This window comes from Carassius gibelio, chromosome A9, assembly GCF_023724105.1.
Source record: "Carassius gibelio isolate Cgi1373 ecotype wild population from Czech Republic chromosome A9, carGib1.2-hapl.c, whole genome shotgun sequence".
NCBI classification, from domain to species: domain Eukaryota; kingdom Metazoa; phylum Chordata; class Actinopteri; order Cypriniformes; family Cyprinidae; genus Carassius; species Carassius gibelio.
The window spans coordinates 23419896-23438436 of NC_068379.1; the positions used below are offsets into that span (position 1 = coordinate 23419896).

The following is an 18541-nucleotide window of genomic DNA, read 5'->3' on the forward strand; positions in this document are numbered from 1 at the left end:
AGACAAAAAAAATGCTTTACTTGCATCAGATTAAATATAAGACAAAATGCATGCTGATTTGATCAGTGATTTCTGGCATATGTTTACTGGAAATGCTTTTGTGATCATGTAACAGGTGGAGAATTGGACAGGGATCTTTTAAATACTTGAAAGGGAAATATAATTTGTTTCCAGATGAGTGCTGTTTCTGGTTAATTTATGACTGAAATGTTGTATTGAGTTGAGTTGTTGTTGTTTTTGTGCTATGCCAATTATGCATGACAACCCTTTTGAAAAAATTAAAAAAATTAAAAAGCTTGGCCTAAGATGGTTTTCTGGTTTATGCTGGTTTGGCTAGTTTAGCTGACCTCTCAACCTGGCCAAATTAGTATTTAGCTGTTCAAGTACCCAAAACCTCATTTATACCAGGGTTTTCCAAATATTTGTATGTTTATATACTACCATTCAAAGTTTGGGTTTGGTAAAAATGGCGATATTATTACAATTAAAAACTACAATTAAAATAACTGTTTTGTATTTGAATATATTTAAGAACATAATTTATTCCAGTGATGGCAAAGTAGAATTTTCAGCAGCCATTACTATTATGATTAATTTGCTGATTTGGTGCACAAGAAATCACAATTATTCTAATAATTTAGTAGTAATATTATCAAATCGGGTGAAAGCACTACTTCAAGACACTACAGTAAAAATACATTTTGTTAAAAAAAAAAAACACAATTTTTCTTGCTTGTGATGGTTTTTAGGGTGTGGCCACTGTAAGAAGATGAAGCCAGAGTTTGATGAAGCTGCTGAGATCCTCAACAAAGACCCAGATGTGAGTTGCTTCACTCTTATTCTCTGACATATAGGGAATGGATAATGTTAATATATTTCCTTGTTCTAAAATTCGAACTGACTTCGCAAAAGACAACACGGAGGCAAGAGAACAACTGTTTACTTACTAAAATGGTTCTAGGTGCGTAATTGTCACTTTGAGGCATTCCTTGTAAAAAGAAGTCTGTGTCCAATTGACTTGATTAAAATAAGCCAACTGTAATTTTCCATCATCCTAGACAATTTGATAACACCCTGCGGTAAATCCAAAAATGTTTTACTATTTCAACCTTTGATTCAACATTTCCATGCTTGGAAATTTTGAAGCTTTAAATTTACGACATGAGACATATACAGTTCACAAACATCTCTGAATGACCATAGCACTGGCTCTGTTCTCTAGTTCTTAGTTGCAGGCCAATTGCAGTCGCCAGAGCCTTATAATTGTAATATTTATCTCATTTTCGTTTTCCTCTGTGCTGTCCCTCTAGCCTTCAGCTTGGAGCTACTCGGAGTGAGGCTCTTCCCAGAGTTCAATAACGACACATTATGCATTATCTAACGAATGTTGTAGTCCTCACATATTCTCCCCCGAGAAAGATGAAGTCATTTATTTTTCTAATTTCCTGTGCCCACGGCCCTACACACAGTTTAAAGAGAGAGTCCGCGTGTCGAGAGGTTTTTTTAATTTGCATCTCTGTGAGACTTTGGAATAAGGATGTTTAAATGTGCATATATGAATGTAAGATGGCGGGTTATGAATATGACATTTTGTAAGTGGATGGTGGAGAAATTCAAGCGGCCATGGTTATTTCTCAAGTGTGTTGTTGAAATGTTGTGACATTCAGTTAATGAGATGTGTTTGGGTATTTGTCGTCAAGTGGTTTTGGTTTGCAAACACTTCTAATTGGCTCCCAGCTCAGATAGCTGTCCATAGATTATTTGGCCCCTGTGGGGTTGGTACCTAAACTTGAACACGGATCTATTGTTTTTTTATAATGACCAAGGCTCTCATCATAATTATGCCCACCAACAGATGTGTGCAAATAGAGGGAGTTTAAGATGAGGAAACATTTGTAATGACACTCGATATCATGGTGGAAACAAAGCTGTGCCAAATTGTGCTGTCATTTCATGAAAAAACTGTCTCCACAACTTCAACAACAAATTGGTTGTGTTAAACTGAGGATGTCATAAATCAGTCTAAGTAATAGGCCTTAGTGTAAATATAATTTTCTACAATTAGTGTAGATGACACTCAAAGTGTTTAGTGTTTTTATAGCAGCTGTTCTCATTTCTCAAAGTATTGAAATATGCTGGAAATGCAGTGCAAATGTTGTTGTGTTTTTAATAAATCAAATGGATTAACAGGTTAACTTTTAACATTCCTAATTTTAACCAGTTACTTATAAAGATCGATATATTCTGTCTTTAGATGTAAAAAAGGTTTTGAAATCTAAGGTTAGAACATGAACACAGTCACATTGAACTTTTTGCATAAAAAGCAGTTTGCAGGGAGTTTAACAAACGGACAATGTCTAACATTTAGGATGTATTTGTACGTGTGAATTTGACCCATCATCTGTCAGACAACATACAGTATGGTGTGGTTTTAAGTTGAAAGTAAACCGTGCTTTTCTATGTTTGTTTGTTCATATGGTTTCAGAGCCCAGGTGTATTGGCAGCAGTGGATGCCACCATTCACAAGTCCATCGGTGAGCGGTTTAAAATCTCAGGCTTCCCAACAGTGAAGTACTTTGACAAGGGGGAAGAGAAGTACACACTTCCTCAACTCCGGAGCAAAGACAAAATCATCGAGTGGCTGCAGAAGTGAGTCGACTCCCATCTTTTCCACTGACTATCAGTATGAGAAATTAAATGATATCTATATTAATTCAGTAAGTTGTTGCAACAAGAGATATTCTGTTATTAGTAGTTACTTATTTGTACTTGTATTGTATTTAGATTTATTATTACATTTAATTTAAGATTAGGGCAGTTAACTGTTTGGCATAAGAACAGTTTGGTCAATTTAATAATAATAATAATAATATTAAATTATTTTTTAATCGTATTTATTATTATTGTATTCTATCCTCACTCTCTACTGTCCCTATTAAAAAAATCCTTGAAACGTCTGTTTTTCTGTAATGCATCTCTGCAGAGGCGTTAATGTACAAAATGGATAAAACACAATAGCTGTTTTTGACTGGATGTAGATGTTTATGTAGGTGTATGGAGGTCTGCATGGGTAAACACTTGTTTCTACTTGTTTCTTTTATTTATTTCTGCACACTTTGTAATATTTATTTCTGATGGAGGTGGATTTAGTGCTCAGCTAAGGTCAGGTGCAAGTGAGGCAGAAATTGCTTTTTGTTGTGCTACTCTTACCCTGTGCAATCTCTTAACTCTATAAATAGTCAGGAAGGTATAAATACTAAAAATGTATATCCGAGCACCCACTTTGTGGTTTTGTTTTTATATGTTAAAGTGGTTTCTAAATGTCACCTAGTTAGAACAAGTGTTAGATTTCTGAAAAAAAAAATTGACCTGGAGATGTTTTTCACCCAATACCGAACTTCACACTAAGAGGCAGGAGTTGAGTCAATAGGAACATGTTCTCGAAAACACACACTGACTAAAGAGTGACCTGCATGAGGGCTGGGAGGCTGAGAATTTACTTTTACACTGCTGTCTCCCTTGACTCTTTGGGATGTGCTCAACAGAGCTGAACTACAATCAATCACTGCTAAACTGACCTCTCAGTGGATAAGCTTGCTCTTGCTTTGACCCTGGAGCAGTCCTTCTGTGCAGGCATCAGCTATGAGTTTAAGTGCATGACGGTGCCATCTCACAGGTCCCAGAACAGCACATACTGCAGACTAGTAGTTATGCACTATGATAATACCATGGGAAATCAGGAATATTCCAAGTTAGGGTTTTGTTTAGTCCTGAGGTGCTTTTCATGCTTTCATTTCAGGTTTGAAATAGTTTATTACGTGATATGCATACAAATTGGCCCCAAAAAGTATTTTTATTGCTAACCATATATTTACAATGTTGTTCAAAAGTTTGGTGTCGGTATGATTTTTAAAAAAAATAAAATTGAAAGAAAAAAGGACTTATTAAAATTATTTTATAAAATGAATGAAATAATTCAGATGTCTAAATACTTTTGCAGCCATTCAGTTTTGCTGAGCTCATAAAATTGCTGAGCATTTTATTTAGTGTATTAAACTGATTATGAAAATTTGTATGGTTATTACGTTGTGATCTGACTTGTCTGTGAGTGTTACAAATTACATTTACATTTATGCATTTAGCAGACACTTTTATCCAAAGCGACTTGAAATGCAATCAGGCTATAATTTTTTGTATTCATTTTTACCAGTATGTGTGTTCTCTGGGAGTTGAGCCCACAACCTTTTGTGCCGCAAACGCAAGCCACAGAAACAGAGATTCAGAGCCTAACAGCTTACCCATTTAATCACAGGCGCTTTCTCTCTCGGTTTCTCTCAGTCCCCAGGCCCCACCTCCTCCAGAGAAGTCGTGGGATGAGATGCCGTCCAATGTGAGCCACCTGGGAGCCGAAGATTTCAGGGAATTTCTGAAAAAGAAGAAACATGCCTTGGTCATGTTCTATGCTCCATGTAAGCCTTTTGTTTTTTCAAAAATACTGCAGTTGTAGTTTCAGTCTCAAATCACATTTGCAGGCTTCTCTTAAACCTTTAAGCTTCATAGGAAAATGAATCAGAATTGTGTTGCATCCTCCTAAAGAATCATGTGTGAAGGCAACTATATAAAGCACTGAAATGTGCAGGTGGCGTAGACTGCACCAAAGCTTCCTGCACATAGTTATTGCATTATTTAACATATTTACAATAGGCCATAACAGTTAAATATGATGTTTGCATCTCTATAGTTTTCTGAAATGGTAAAAGCCATTTAAATGTTTAGGTTGAGGAATCAGAGGGAGATTAATTACTTGTGCATCTCTTCTTCCTATTCCCGTTATCATTTGTGAAGACATACACAGTTTAATGCGATTCCTTATAATTCATCTGAGTTGGATAGTCTTTTTTACATATTACATATTGTTCCATAACAGGTTTACAAAGAATAGTGTCTTACACAAACCCCTCAATAAGCAAGACAAAAGTGATCATGGCAAGGTCAAGGAAAAAAATCCAAGATGGTTAAGATTTTTGCACTGCACTGTGTTTCTAACCAAATTCTCATTACTGTAATAAAAATAATTGAATTAGATTATAAAGTATTTATACATCATGTTAGTTTTTGTACTGATTTTAATTTATGGTGATTTAAAAATGATATATATATGGACACACGCAAACACACTTTTTTTTTTTAAGTGCATATGACAAGATGGAAGCTTGTTTCTCTTTTATCTTTTATATTGTACATCTGCAACAAAAAGCCCCAGAAAGTAGCCAACTCGTTGTGACACTCTTCCAATTTGCACAGATGCTACACTTCATTTCAAACTGTTTTGAAATCTGGCCAACCAGTCGTCAGGTCTGTGCATTTTCACTGGCAAGCGAGCAGCGATGAGCAACAGTCAATGAAATTGCAAGAGGAGGGATAGACAGTGGGCAGCAGGAGCCAAAAACAAAACATCAAACTGCTGCCCACGTCTCCCCTAACACCGTCTCATCTTATTAGCATTCGGCTCATTTTTTTTCCTGTTCTCCTTTCATGTTGTTTGTTGACATGTTGTCAGGAATTGTAGTGTTGCTATGTGCCTGAGTTTGTGTGGAAACAAATCTCAGGATCACGGCATTAGACCGGGAGACTGATCTTGTAATTTGATGCACATTCTCTGCTGTTTGTCGAGTAAAGTTTGTCCCTACACAAAATAAAACTGTTCATTGTGTTTTGTAGTGTACTTGGCCCTACTAATTCCTATACTTGCTAAAATATATGCAGGTACATTGCTGTAATAAAAATCAATGGGGAATGTAACATAAATTCACTGTGTACTCAGTGAACTCAATGAACAATGCTGTAATTATTTAGCATTAGACCATACTGTCATAATCCTGCCCTCTCAGTCTAAATGGATCTTTTAACTATAGCTTATTTTTTAGATGTAATACAAATGGAAATGTTTTTTGATTTTGGGGGGGTATTGAAGACTGTTAATCACAACAGCTGATTTTGGAACAAATGATGGTGTGAAATGTGAATAGAGCCCATTTAAAACAGAGCTACACAGAGCTTTTCTGCTTGATTCCATCAGTATTGCTTTGTTCTGGTGAATGGCACCATTCGATGAACACTATAGTGGGCAGCTTTCATCGTTGTAGAAGCAACTTTGTACTTAATGATAGGGCAGATCTTCACATTTGTACAGAACTGAAGGTTTAAATATCACCTAGCTACCTTGCTAATAGTGGTATCTCTCTGGAACGAGCATGATAATTGAAACAAGGTTCTTATAAAGGTTCTTATCAGAGGTTACCAAGCATACTCGAAGGCTTTAGTTCTCAAAAGCCACATCCCTAATGTCAGATGTCAGTGTCAAACCTCCAGTGCATTCTGGGAATGTCTAGGCAGCGAACATTTCAGTGCACTGCAATGATTTTTACACTGGGACCGCACTAGAAATTGTTCCCAGGGCAACAACTACTGTACTAGAAAGTCATTTGAAATGCACCCCCAAATTTCTTCTTGCATATGATGAAAAATGATTATGTGCTGTTATTTTAAGTATAGCTTCTGCCCACACTTTGACTTCTTGATTAGCAGTATCTAGCTGGGCACTGAGACAGACTCACATCGACCTCGCATGGGTTTGGAGGCCTGCCCAGCCTTTTTTCTCCTCATATAATGGCAACATGTACCAAAAGGGAAGGTATACAACTTTATGCTCCATTATTTATAACGACCCTCGTGCGTCCAAAATTAGACCCCTTGTTCCTCACACAAACAGGCCTTTGTTTGCTGCCCTGCAAATGATGACCGTGCCATTAACTGCCATTTAAAAGTCACCGGTTTCCAAAGTGAACTCACTTACTTGAATAACTTTCATTTAAAAACATAAAGTAGCTCAAATGTGTGCAAACAAGGTTGCGTGACAACCTAAATTAGCAAAGTAAATGAGACGGCTGTGCCGTGGCTGTGTAGCCATGCCATTTGGCGAGTTTTTAGCTTTAGGCGGCTTCTTATTCAATGGAAGTTGTTCATTTGAAACATTTAACGCCAAATTCCATGCATAATTTATAAGAATAACACCCTTAGCATCAAAACCAACTCATAAGAACATGATGGAGTTTAGGAGTTATGTCTAAGGAGGGTAGAAACTCTTGATGGACACATATCGCCTCAGGAAAGCTCCCGCTAGGCCGTCTATGAGTTTAATAAAGTTACTTTTGATGAGCTATAAAGTTGAATTTTGTCAGTTTAACCTGCTATATGCAGGCAGAGATAGATTATGTGCAGATTTGTTTGTCTTCAGTTATTGTCTTGTACCGTAAGTAATGTCGATCATTGTGTTCTTTTCTTTTGCTTTATTGTCTGTTTGTGAATGCTGGGGTATTTCACCTCTTGCCGTTTGTTCTCAGCATTATAAGGTGAGACAGCTCGATGAATACTTATATCTCACTGTTTTCCCCAGGGTGTCCACACTGCAAGAACGCCGTCCCTCATTTCACCACAGCAGCTGAGCTGTTCAAAGAGGACCGCAAGGTAAGTCTCAACACCATTAAGGAGATTTCCAGCCACTCTAAATAACAAATCCTTTCAAATGACTTCCAGGTTCTGTCAAGCGCAATCAAGTTCTCCCTCTCTCATTCAGACAGCCTTCACACATCCTAGAATTGAATCTCTTTTCATCTCCAGAACATTCTCAAGGTCTTCAATGTCACAGTCACTGTGCTGTCTGATGCTGTTGACCTTCAGTCTTCTACTTCCCATGTTATCTGTGTAGTATTTCTCTGTTGATTTTTATATTATAGTGTGATGCAGACTATGCTGCCTTAGCCATGCTTTGTCAGTTTAAGTCAAGCACTCACTGCAAGACCTCTTCATCATTTTTAAGACTTGTGTTGGTGTGTGAATAGCTCATGGTGGAATTATATTTGGATGTTTTAATCAGTTCCATCTGATGTTACAAGGTTAATAGAATGTTTTTGGAAATGCATTCTAATATTCTGAAATATTATTACAATATAAAGTAACTGTTTTCCATTTTAATACATTTTAAAATAACTTATTCCTGTGATGGCAAAGCTGAATTTTTAGCAACCATTACTCCAGACTTCAGTGTCACATGATCCTTCAGAAAGTATTCAGTCTTAGTATATTGGTTATTTAGTACATGGCTGCATTAAACTGGCCCAGAATATCTGGAATTTGTTGCACATGTGTGAACACAAAAATCTGCATGAGATCCAATTTTTTCGCATCCAATCTGAGCCACTTCCAAATGTGGTTTTAAATCAGATACATATCCGATATTTGGACATCCGACCTACATCTAAACACATTCCCCGGCAGAAGTCCCAATGCAAGGGCGACACGTTTGTCCTTAAAGATTGTGTTTTAATGCCAGTGTGCTGTATGTGCTTGCATTTTACTTTATATAGGTAAGAAATTGTACATTCAGGAGCTGGTTTTCAACCCCTGCACAATGAAATTTATACAACAGCTAAAAGCTACTTTATTTTTCTCAGCAATGAGGTGATAACCAAAAAGCTTCACTTGTTCGCAAGCTTCACACTCACTCACACGTTCTCTCACTTTCTCTCATTAATTCATTTGAATACATTAATAAATATCATATTGGCGCTACTTTATTTCACTAAAGAATTCTACCTCTAATGAGCTGTAGATAAAATAGCGAATGAAAATTGCTGTAATTTTTTTTTTTTTTTATCCGTTTGTTCAGATTTTGTGCTGCAAAACATCCACGACAGCCATTGTCCATGCTGGCAAATAATAATGGTCACAACATGAATAATACAAATATTTTTAGCACGGTCATTCAAAACCCACGGGTCTGAAGCGATAACTGGAGACAATCCTGTTGGGCGGGAATTAATTTAAACACAGATATCGGATACCAGTTGTGTCTGTAAAGTGAAAGTAAACCGATGGGCCAAAAAATCGGATCTGGTCAAAAGATCAGATCTGCCCATTTAGACTTGGTGTAAATGCAGCCTATGTAGTTCTGTAAGTAGTTAACGCAATAGATATCATGAAATAGATGTCAGATGCACAGCGTGCTTAGAGTTGGCTATGATCTGTGTGGCATTTTGTTGCAGACTAGGTGAAGACTTAACCCATGAAGGGCCGACAAGCTTAAGTTTTGAAGTGTGCTTGGCTTAACTTTTAAATTCACACATTGCTTTCACTTTGACGAGTGCCGATTTTTTTTTTCACACTTCAGACACTCTCTGAGTAACACTCCATCGCAGACGTCTACACACTGACATTTCATCATTCTCTAAATCTTACCTCTTTCTCCTGAAACTTCTTTGAAAGTAGCTGTCTCTCTTTTGGATCTTCAGAGGCATGTAAAAACGTTCCCTTTGGCTTCTTTAACAGCAGACATTTATCTCTTGCCATAAGACGGTGATGTTGAATTGTTATTTGCAAATGTCTATAATCATTAGGCATAAAGTCAATTCTCTTCAATTACCCTACTGCTCTTAAGTTTAGACTTGCGCATAATCGTTATTCAGATGAACAGCATTTGGAAATTCACTTTGCCAAGATTCAAATGGACCCAGTTTTTGTTTTTCTTAGATTTTGTGCTTACACCCTTAAAAGATATTTAAAAACAGGTACAGTTTGTCTGAAGACTAAAAGTCCTGTTCATGAAACTCCATCTGATGGTTTTTCCAAACAGTGAGCCACTTTACAGCATCCTTTAATACACAGTCATAGTAATTTTTCCCACAAACATAAACCTCTGCTCCTTTCTGTCAGTCACTGCATCTCTCAGTAGAGCTGAATTCATGACTCATTTAAGGACTACACATTTTAATATTTACACTGTATGCTTGATTCTGATTGGTTGACAAACTTTATAAGCCAAGCAATTATTTTCCAGCAAATGTATAGCTATGAATTAGTTCCAGATCTGCCGACTGCATTACCGTTGCATATCACTTCGCGCAAATGATTCCAGCTACTACAAAAGTCCTTCCAGCTTACAACAGAAACTCAACCAAAACCCACAAAGACAATGACCAACAAAACAATAGGATAAAAATAAAGTTTTTCCCCAATAAAGTGCCTTTTTCTATGGAAAGCACACTTCTCTCTCTCTCTCTCTCTCTCTCTCTCTCTCTGCACGCACATAGATACATGCTATGTTAATTTGAGAATTCAACTTATGCGAATTGGAATATCACTTCCTGATGAACTGGCACTAAATATCACTAAGAAAAGTAGGAGGAGCCACTGAAAATAATAATTTTCATATATAATAAATTACTTGACGCTCAGAGCGAGCAGACGAAACCATAAATGTGATCATTGCTTTCGAAGGTGGCTGCTTGCTGTGTGGGATCGCAATCATCTGGGAGGCAATTATAAACAAATACTTTGACGACAGATTTTGCTCAGGCATTTCAGAATGACCATAAAATTTGAAATGCTGTGCTACGAGGTGGTTAGCCAAGTTATGCAGTCCCATTGTACAAAGTCACATGTACATTTTTTCATGTACATGGAAGAATTTATTCAGTAATAGTAAAATGAAAAAAATTTGAAAATGACAAAAAACACCTAATCTGAGCATAAAATGTAGTTTCTGATGCGATGCTACAAAATGCACATAAGAACAGGGTGATGGGAACATCAGCTGTACAAACACACACTCACACACAGACAGAAATATACATGCACAGATATTTCTTGACAGTGGTGCCCAGCAATCATCTTTTTCATAAAAAATTGTTTGCAACTTGCGTATCGTAACTTCTGAATGAACACATACACACACAATTATATCAAAATAATAGTCTCTGCAAGTATTCTCGTAAACACAGTCGGTTATGTTTTAAGTGAGCGTATACAGTGGCCTGCTGCTTAGATAAATTCGCTGTACCAGATAAATCTGTCTCTCTCTCTGTCTGTTTTTTAGACGATGTGAAAGGGGGCGTGTTTCAAGATACTATAACCTAGAAACAATTTGCAGGTCTCAGCAGCAGGAATTATATGCCCAGCTACATCTGATTAAAATATTATGCTAATTAACAGTGAGCGGTGGTTTCAGACATTACAGTGCTTCACTCGCACTGACTCTTATTCTGTCTGGAAGAATGAAAAGACCGAGCTGAAGGTGGAGCGATTCGACCAATCAGATGAAAGGAGCGCTTCAGCGCCGCCCACAAGTGCGAATGTAATCTTGATGCCATAAACCGAAATAACCAAAACGTACACGGACCAACTGTCTTGTCTATGTTCTCTCACTTGAATCCTCTTCTTGAGATTTGAGTCTCTGACCTTCTGCAAGCCCCGCCTTGTTCACGCAGTGATTGACATGGCGCGAGGGGGCATTTTGAATGTGCACATTGAATTTTGCTACATTCATTGCGGGACATTGAATGAAAATGCAATCGTAAATGTCTTGACTGTGAGTGTTAATGCATTTAAGAAAAATAGCATTTAAATAATTTTGCCACAGTTTTTGCTTGAACATGTTACACATATCAAATCATTTCTGTAATACATTTTCATTTTCATTTTGCAACTTATAAAGCGTTAAAATTAGTATTCATTTTACATATTAAAACTGGTGTATGAAATGGCAAATGAAAATTATGTAATTAAATTTATTTTCATTTTGCACCAAACGTTGCACAAATGAATTGGAAAATGTAAATGTAAAAACAGAAATGCATTGCCATTTTACATATTGCATTGTCATTTTGCATATTACATTCCAAATTGAATATTGCTACCCATATGCTTGCAAATTAAAGTTTTTTTTCTGTTTCATTTTTATTTATTTATTTTTCATAGTGAAAGCCAAAAGATGCAGTCCAATTAAAAACAACATACTCCGATTGTGGAAAAAGGCTAATGGTGTCAAGCCTAGTCTTGGTTCAGATGTTCTTTGGTTGACCTCTTTTAACTTAATACCACCAAATGCAAAGGAAATAACATCTCTTTTGTAATATTCATGAGCTCACTGGCCGATTCATTTCCTGTGCACAATGACCTGGGTGGGCTCTTTCTCTGTGAGGTTGATAATTACTGTCTGAGAAGAATCTCTGTGCCTTTGTGAGCAACTTTTTTTTTTAGCCTCATCCATCTCATAAACCACCCTCTTTGAGCACAAAATCCAGAGTTTCCATGAATCTTATGTTGCTTACATCTGCTTATTGGTGAGGTTATAGCAAGATCAGTCAAGTGCCAAGAGGGTATTCCACCAACACAAGAATCCCTTTCCTCTCCAGTTTCTCCTCTCATTATAAAGACCTAATAATCACAGACACATTCATGTCAACCTCCAATGAAACCCTGTAGTCTTGGAGGATTTGATTGGTGCACCGAGATACTTAGCATCGCATTTCATGTGAACTCTTTTTGTCCTAAGAGTGAGAATACTACATGCCAATTTCACTATATGGATTCAGCTAAACTTATAGGTTCAAACATGGTTGTCATGGTCATAAATATTAAGTTATACAAATAGGGCTTTTTTCACCTTTGGAGTGATATAAAATGTACTGAACACCAGTTGACAACTTTTTTTTTTTTTTTTTTGAGCTGAGGGAAAAAGACGAATGCCATTCATCAAGAGACATTTAATTTTTCTCTTGTTTTAATGTTGGGGTTTTTGCTGTATTATTTTATCCTATGCTGCTTTGAATGGCCTTTTTTGACAGGAATGTATTACTAATTTTTCATTACCCTAGAGAAAAACGGCTAAATTCAAGATGTAGGGCGGCAGTGAGTGAAGCCATTCAGTCAGGGCCAAAGCAGCTGTGCTGTTAGATTTCACAGTTACATTTTCACACATTAAAATATCTACTTGTACTCTAAAGGGCAAAGAAGTTTTAGGTTCGATTTTAGTTGCTATTGGCTATCAGCTTTAGGGTTGTTATGTTGATGTCATTCCTTCTTGATTGTTTTTGCCATATCGGAAGAAGTTTTATAAGCAATCCAATTGTCATCAAGAAGATTCAAATGTGCTGTCATGCAGCCTTATGGATTATTGAGCAGTGTTTTTCATCTCTATAAATTAGCCCAATAGAAACTCAAAGCATTGTTCAATTCAGTCCACACACTATGCAATATGTATAAATGCAGTTGGACTGTTTGACTGAAAATGTGTTTCAGATATACAGCTTTCTCTAGAGAAAGTAAATCCTTCTAGGAGCTCGCCACAATGGGTCTCCAAGAGGCTCAGGAGCATAAACAATGAAACCAGGATCAGACAGCATAATTCCTTACCACACACATGTACTTTTGTTTCCAAAAAGTCCTGATAGATACAACCACAGCTTTGTATATCACATTACCATAGCAATACTATTTGATACAACATTCTTGGGGGAATCTATCTATAATCTATCTTTAATCTATAATCAAGATGGCACCGCGAATGGCAGCCACGGCACTGAGCTCTGCAATTCTTTGGCTGTTTTTGTTTCTGTGTTTAGTTATTCTTCTCTAAGTTTTTCTAGAGACAAACTCCTTAACATTAAGCAACACACCCCAGACAATATTTTGACGTTTTTTGATTATTCAGATATTTCATTGGACATTCTAGTAAAAGGTGCAGTGGTGCTGTACAAACGTGTGCACAGACACACAATTGGGAAGCAAGCTGGTTAAACTCCCAAGCATTCATCTTGCGAATGTCCATTCCCTTTTTAACAAAATGGATGTACTACTACTACTCACCCACATCAACAAGGACTTTTCAAACTCTACTGCATTGTGCTTCTCTGAAACCTGGCTGAATCAAGCCATTCCAGACAATGCGTTTCATCTGCCAGGCTTCCAGCTGTTTAGAGCGTATCACATTGTGGAGTTACTGTGTGTAGTCCCCTCCTGCTCAAAACACTCCACTATCATTCTGGTCCCTAAAACCTTTGACTGCAGACCTGTCGCTTTCACGTCTAAAGTGATTTAGTGATTTAGTGCATTATATTCTACAGCATCTGGATAGATCTGAGACTTATGCAAGGATCTAGTTTGTAGACTTCAGTTCCATCATACCATCATGCCTGACCTTCTCTCAGACAAACAGACCCAGCTCTCCATGCCCTCCCCAATCTGTCAGAGGATCACCAGCTTCCTGACAGACAGGCAGCAGCTAGTGAGGCTGGGGAAACTCCGATCCAGGACTCTCATGATCAGCACTGGCGCCCCTCAGGGATGTGTGCTCTCCCCACTGCCCTTCTCCCTAAATAAGAACAAATGCACTGCAAAAGATCCCTATGTCTAGCTCCTGAAATTTGCAGATGACACTACCATCATACGCCACATGTACGATTGAGACAAGCCTGCTAATAGACAGGAGGTTAAAGAGCTGGCTGTCTGGTGCATTCTTAACAACCTGGAGCTGAACACGTTAAAAACTTCAGGAGTACATTCTGTACATTCATTAAAACAATTAGCTTATGTTTTTCTCTATGTTCCTCTAATTCTTATGTATTATATTGCATTTCATTTTCAGTTTTTCTTATGCAAGTGTTATATTTCATCTCTACTATGTAATTACAATGCATGTCTGCACTATCAGGTATGTTTGCACTGTCTGTACTTTCTTCTGTACTGGAAGCTCCTGTCACCAAGACAGATTCATTGTGCATGTAAACATATTTGACAAAAAAAAAACTCTTTCTGACTTCTGAAGTAAGGATATTTAATCTATGACCATTTCCTGTTAAAATAATTATGCAGTACTTTCTTTCAGATTGCATATGCTGCAGTGGACTGCACAAAGGGACAAAACCATGAGTTGTGTAAACAGGAGGGTGTTGAGGGCTACCCAACATTCAACTATTACAACTATGGGAAGTTCAGCGAGAAATACAACGGGGAAAGAGGGGTAAGTGTTCTTTCTTGTGAGAGATATTCAGATACACATAAAAATGTATAAATGTTATTGCATGTGATAGAACATAAGTTGAAAGCACAAGAACACTTTAAGCAATACCTATTTAATAGGTTTGGAATTATACTGTAAAGATTGGATCATGATTGAGATGATTTTGTTTAAACTGCAGACTTCTGAGATTTATATATATATATATATATATATATATATATATATATATATATATATATATATATATATATATATATATATATATATATATATATATATATATATATATATATAAACACTGTATATATGTATTTATGTACATGTGTGTGTTCTAACCTTTTAATTATTTTAAAAGGGGGCTTCGAGCTAAAAAGATTAAGAACAACTGACTTGCATCATCCTGTTATATCATATCTTGAATCCGAAGTAATTTCACATGCATATCTAATGTGACTGCACCTTTATTGGAACGTGCCCATATTTAATGTGATTAACTACAGTACACCTGGGACAATTATAAAAAAACAAAACACTGAAACAAAAAAAGCTCTAGCATAATTTATTTGCAAATGCCACCTCCTTTATTTTGCCTTGGTTAATCTCATCTAGTGACATTGATACGTTTGACATGTATTTATATGCATTTATATGCAAGTGTTCAAATTCTTTTGGGGTCAGCGTCGTGAAATGTTTTTTTTTTTTTTTTTTTTTTTTTTTTTATAATATGAGTAAACAGTGGTAAACAGTTTTCATTTCTCACTGTGTACACTGTGTACCCCCTACAGGAAGCTGGCTTCACTGGTTTCATGAGAAATCTCAGGGGCCGAGACCAAGAGAAAGTGGGCAAGCGGAAAGAGGAGCTCTAATAGTGTGGGTGTGGTTCCTATAAATGGGAGGAGTCTATCATTGCACTGTGACTTGGGCATAGACATCCCAGCACTGATGCCACAGACTTGAAACCTCAGCTAAAAAGGCTATTTTTTATACAGCTGTGCCCTTATGTTTGTAATACCAATGTACAACCATCAGACCGCTTCAAACTATTTTGTTTAGTTTTAATTTCCTGACATTTTGTGAAATTTTTTTTTTTCAAATACTGTGACTTCAGTTACTGAAATCAACACCTGAAATCTATGCAACACTGGGCCTTCACTCGCAAGGGTCCCATACGTTTGATGGGTGGCTGGTGTTTAATGGGCAAAACCAATTATCACCAGGATACATTGTCGTGACTCCCATTACAGTGAGGAGTAATAAAGTGTACAATCGTATCTGCAAATATTTTTGTAAAGAAAAAAAAGGAAAGAATGCTGTATAACATCATGGTTTTGGGAGTTTTGTTGTAGCTGAACTTTGTGGCCTTAATAACTGTCGTCCAAATATTTTACTATTTTCAAGAAACACAGTACTACAGCCAAAATAGAAGAGCAAAGACAAGAACATGTTTTCAAGCAAGTCGTTTTTTCCTTATGTTTTATTGTCAGTTGTGACAGAATAAAATTACGTACCAAAACTGGAAATGCCGAAAAAACTGTTTGAAACAAATTAAAAATATAATTTGAAACAAATTAATTCTGGAAGTTCAATCCATTAAAATTTCTGGGCCCTTGACATTCCATAGTAAATGAATATTTCTGCTTATTTTAAAAGTCTAGTCTGGTTATGTGGTTTCTTATTTGCATTGCTATTCTGGATATATAATACACATATGGAAATTTCCTCTTCTAAGCATGGGAATGGTACAATAAGTGATGATGGGACCACATATAACGTCTTTATTTATGCGGGAGCTAGATGGTTTGCTTTAAGGCATGTTGAGTGATGCTCATTTAACAAGTCTCACCGGAGGATCCGTTTTACTTGCTCTCTCCCAAATGTTGGCGCTCTCATCTTGATACCACAACCCTTACCAGTATCTCTGTGGCAACTCCACTGTTATGTGTGTGGAAATCTCCCTCCTCTAAGCAGGGAGATCCATATTTAATGGTCTTGTAGCTGATCTTTTGTTGTATAATTCAGAGGGTTGGTTCGTTTCATTATGAATAAGATTCTCAGGGATAGTGAAACACAATTGAAGAGCACTATTGCTCATCGTAATTTGCAATCCAGTTGGGTGTTCTCTATTCACATCGCTAAATTATGAATTGTTTACATGTATCTTTGGGAGACGGAACACGAAAAAAAATAATAATTGAACAGGAATTTAGTTTACATTTCCTTGTCAAATTTGTGGCAAGAAGTGTTGAATAAAACATGAGCCAAGGAATGCTGATGCATAGATATCAATTATATGCAAGATAATGGCTTTCAAGTTCAAAATACTGTCTGTAAGGTTAAAGTGGGAACACATGCTGAATTTGTATCGTAGCTGGATGAAAAAAGGTCCTGTTGAGGGGAAGAGTACAGATAGCTTTACCAGAACATGTTCAATAATGGTCCAAAATGACAGATGTGGGTGAACGCTTGCACAGGTTTGTCTCACTACAGTATGTTCAACCGCTGTCACGACATGGTTCAATTGTGCATTGACATTTATATCAATATTTGGATGGTCAGGGGCCTTCACTTGGTTCCTTGTGGGATGTGGGAGCTACAACAATGCCAAGAAGTCACTGTCGCATTGATTTTTTTTTGTGCCCAGCCATATGTACAGATTTGCTGCATCAATGAACACAATGCAAAATAAAAGGCATACATTTCCAAGAACCATTGTCAAAATTTTTCAAATATAGTTATGTGAACATTACTTCTTATTTGGTTATGAATACTACTTTTAAAGTGCAAAAAAGTTAGATTTTTATTATTTTTCAAGATGAAAATACAAACAGGGTTGCAATGGAGTGTTTCACTGTATTCTTTTCCCAAAGGATGAAAAAAATATTTAGACCTAATTTGAAGATATACCAGAATATTTTTTCATAGAGATCTTATAATATCTTATAATTGAGACTTAGGTAGGCTCTTTTGAATCACACCAGTAGGCAACCGCACAAAAACATGCTAAAAAAGAATACCCAGAAAATGTTAATAGCCACGTTGCAACATTTTGGCACCATACCAATTTTTAATGATGTTTTGCACAGACAAGCACAAAAAATAAAATAAAACGCTGTTTGTTAGAAACATTTGTGAACTTTTGCTGTTGTTCTTAAACACCAAAGGACAAATGCAGGCTAGTTGCTGACTTTGTCTGTACGGCTGACACCTCATTTGTTTTCTGTTTGAATGTGTCTGCATTAAAGCCACACATATTTGATGTAAACTTTTTTTTTTTTTTTTTAGGATAACAATACATGCACATAATTATATATGAAAACAGCCAATCTGTCAGGTTAATGAAGCCAAGAATGAAAAATAATAAAACTTCTGACCACAAGCCTGTTATTTTGGAATTGTTCCTTTTTGTTTGTCTTTTTGTAAAGACGATCATGGTATATATTGGAAGATGTCACTCACTACTTTTGAAATGAAGGAGAAAATTAGTCTTCTCCCTGCTGTCATTTAGCACCTATGCTGTCATGGTGGGTGCAACAGTGTACAATAAATTGCCTGATGAAACTGAAAAAACAAGCACTGCTTTGCTGTTCTTTATCAAACTTTTCTGTCAGGTGTTTTTGTTTACGAAAGTCTTCCTGGACTAATTCTGTCATGATCTCAAACGAGCCGAGCCCTTTGCCATCGAAC

The 18541-nt window shown here is 36.7% G+C and overlaps 1 protein-coding gene across 1 annotated transcript in view; it reads left to right on the forward strand.

Moving 5' to 3' along the window:
- pdia5 (protein disulfide isomerase family A, member 5) overlaps nt 1-17563 on the forward strand; it is a 46742-nt gene extending 29179 nt beyond the window's left edge. Inside the window, exons 12-17 of the mRNA XM_052606500.1 lie at nt 750-820; nt 2486-2649; nt 4339-4469; nt 7457-7527; nt 14723-14857; nt 15643-17563. Coding sequence (XP_052462460.1) covers nt 750-820; nt 2486-2649; nt 4339-4469; nt 7457-7527; nt 14723-14857; nt 15643-15723 — 653 coding nt within the window. The 3' untranslated portion in view covers nt 15724-17563. The remainder of the gene's footprint in view (nt 1-749; nt 821-2485; nt 2650-4338; nt 4470-7456; nt 7528-14722; nt 14858-15642) is intronic.
- The last annotated feature ends 978 nt before the right edge of the window (nt 17564-18541 follow it).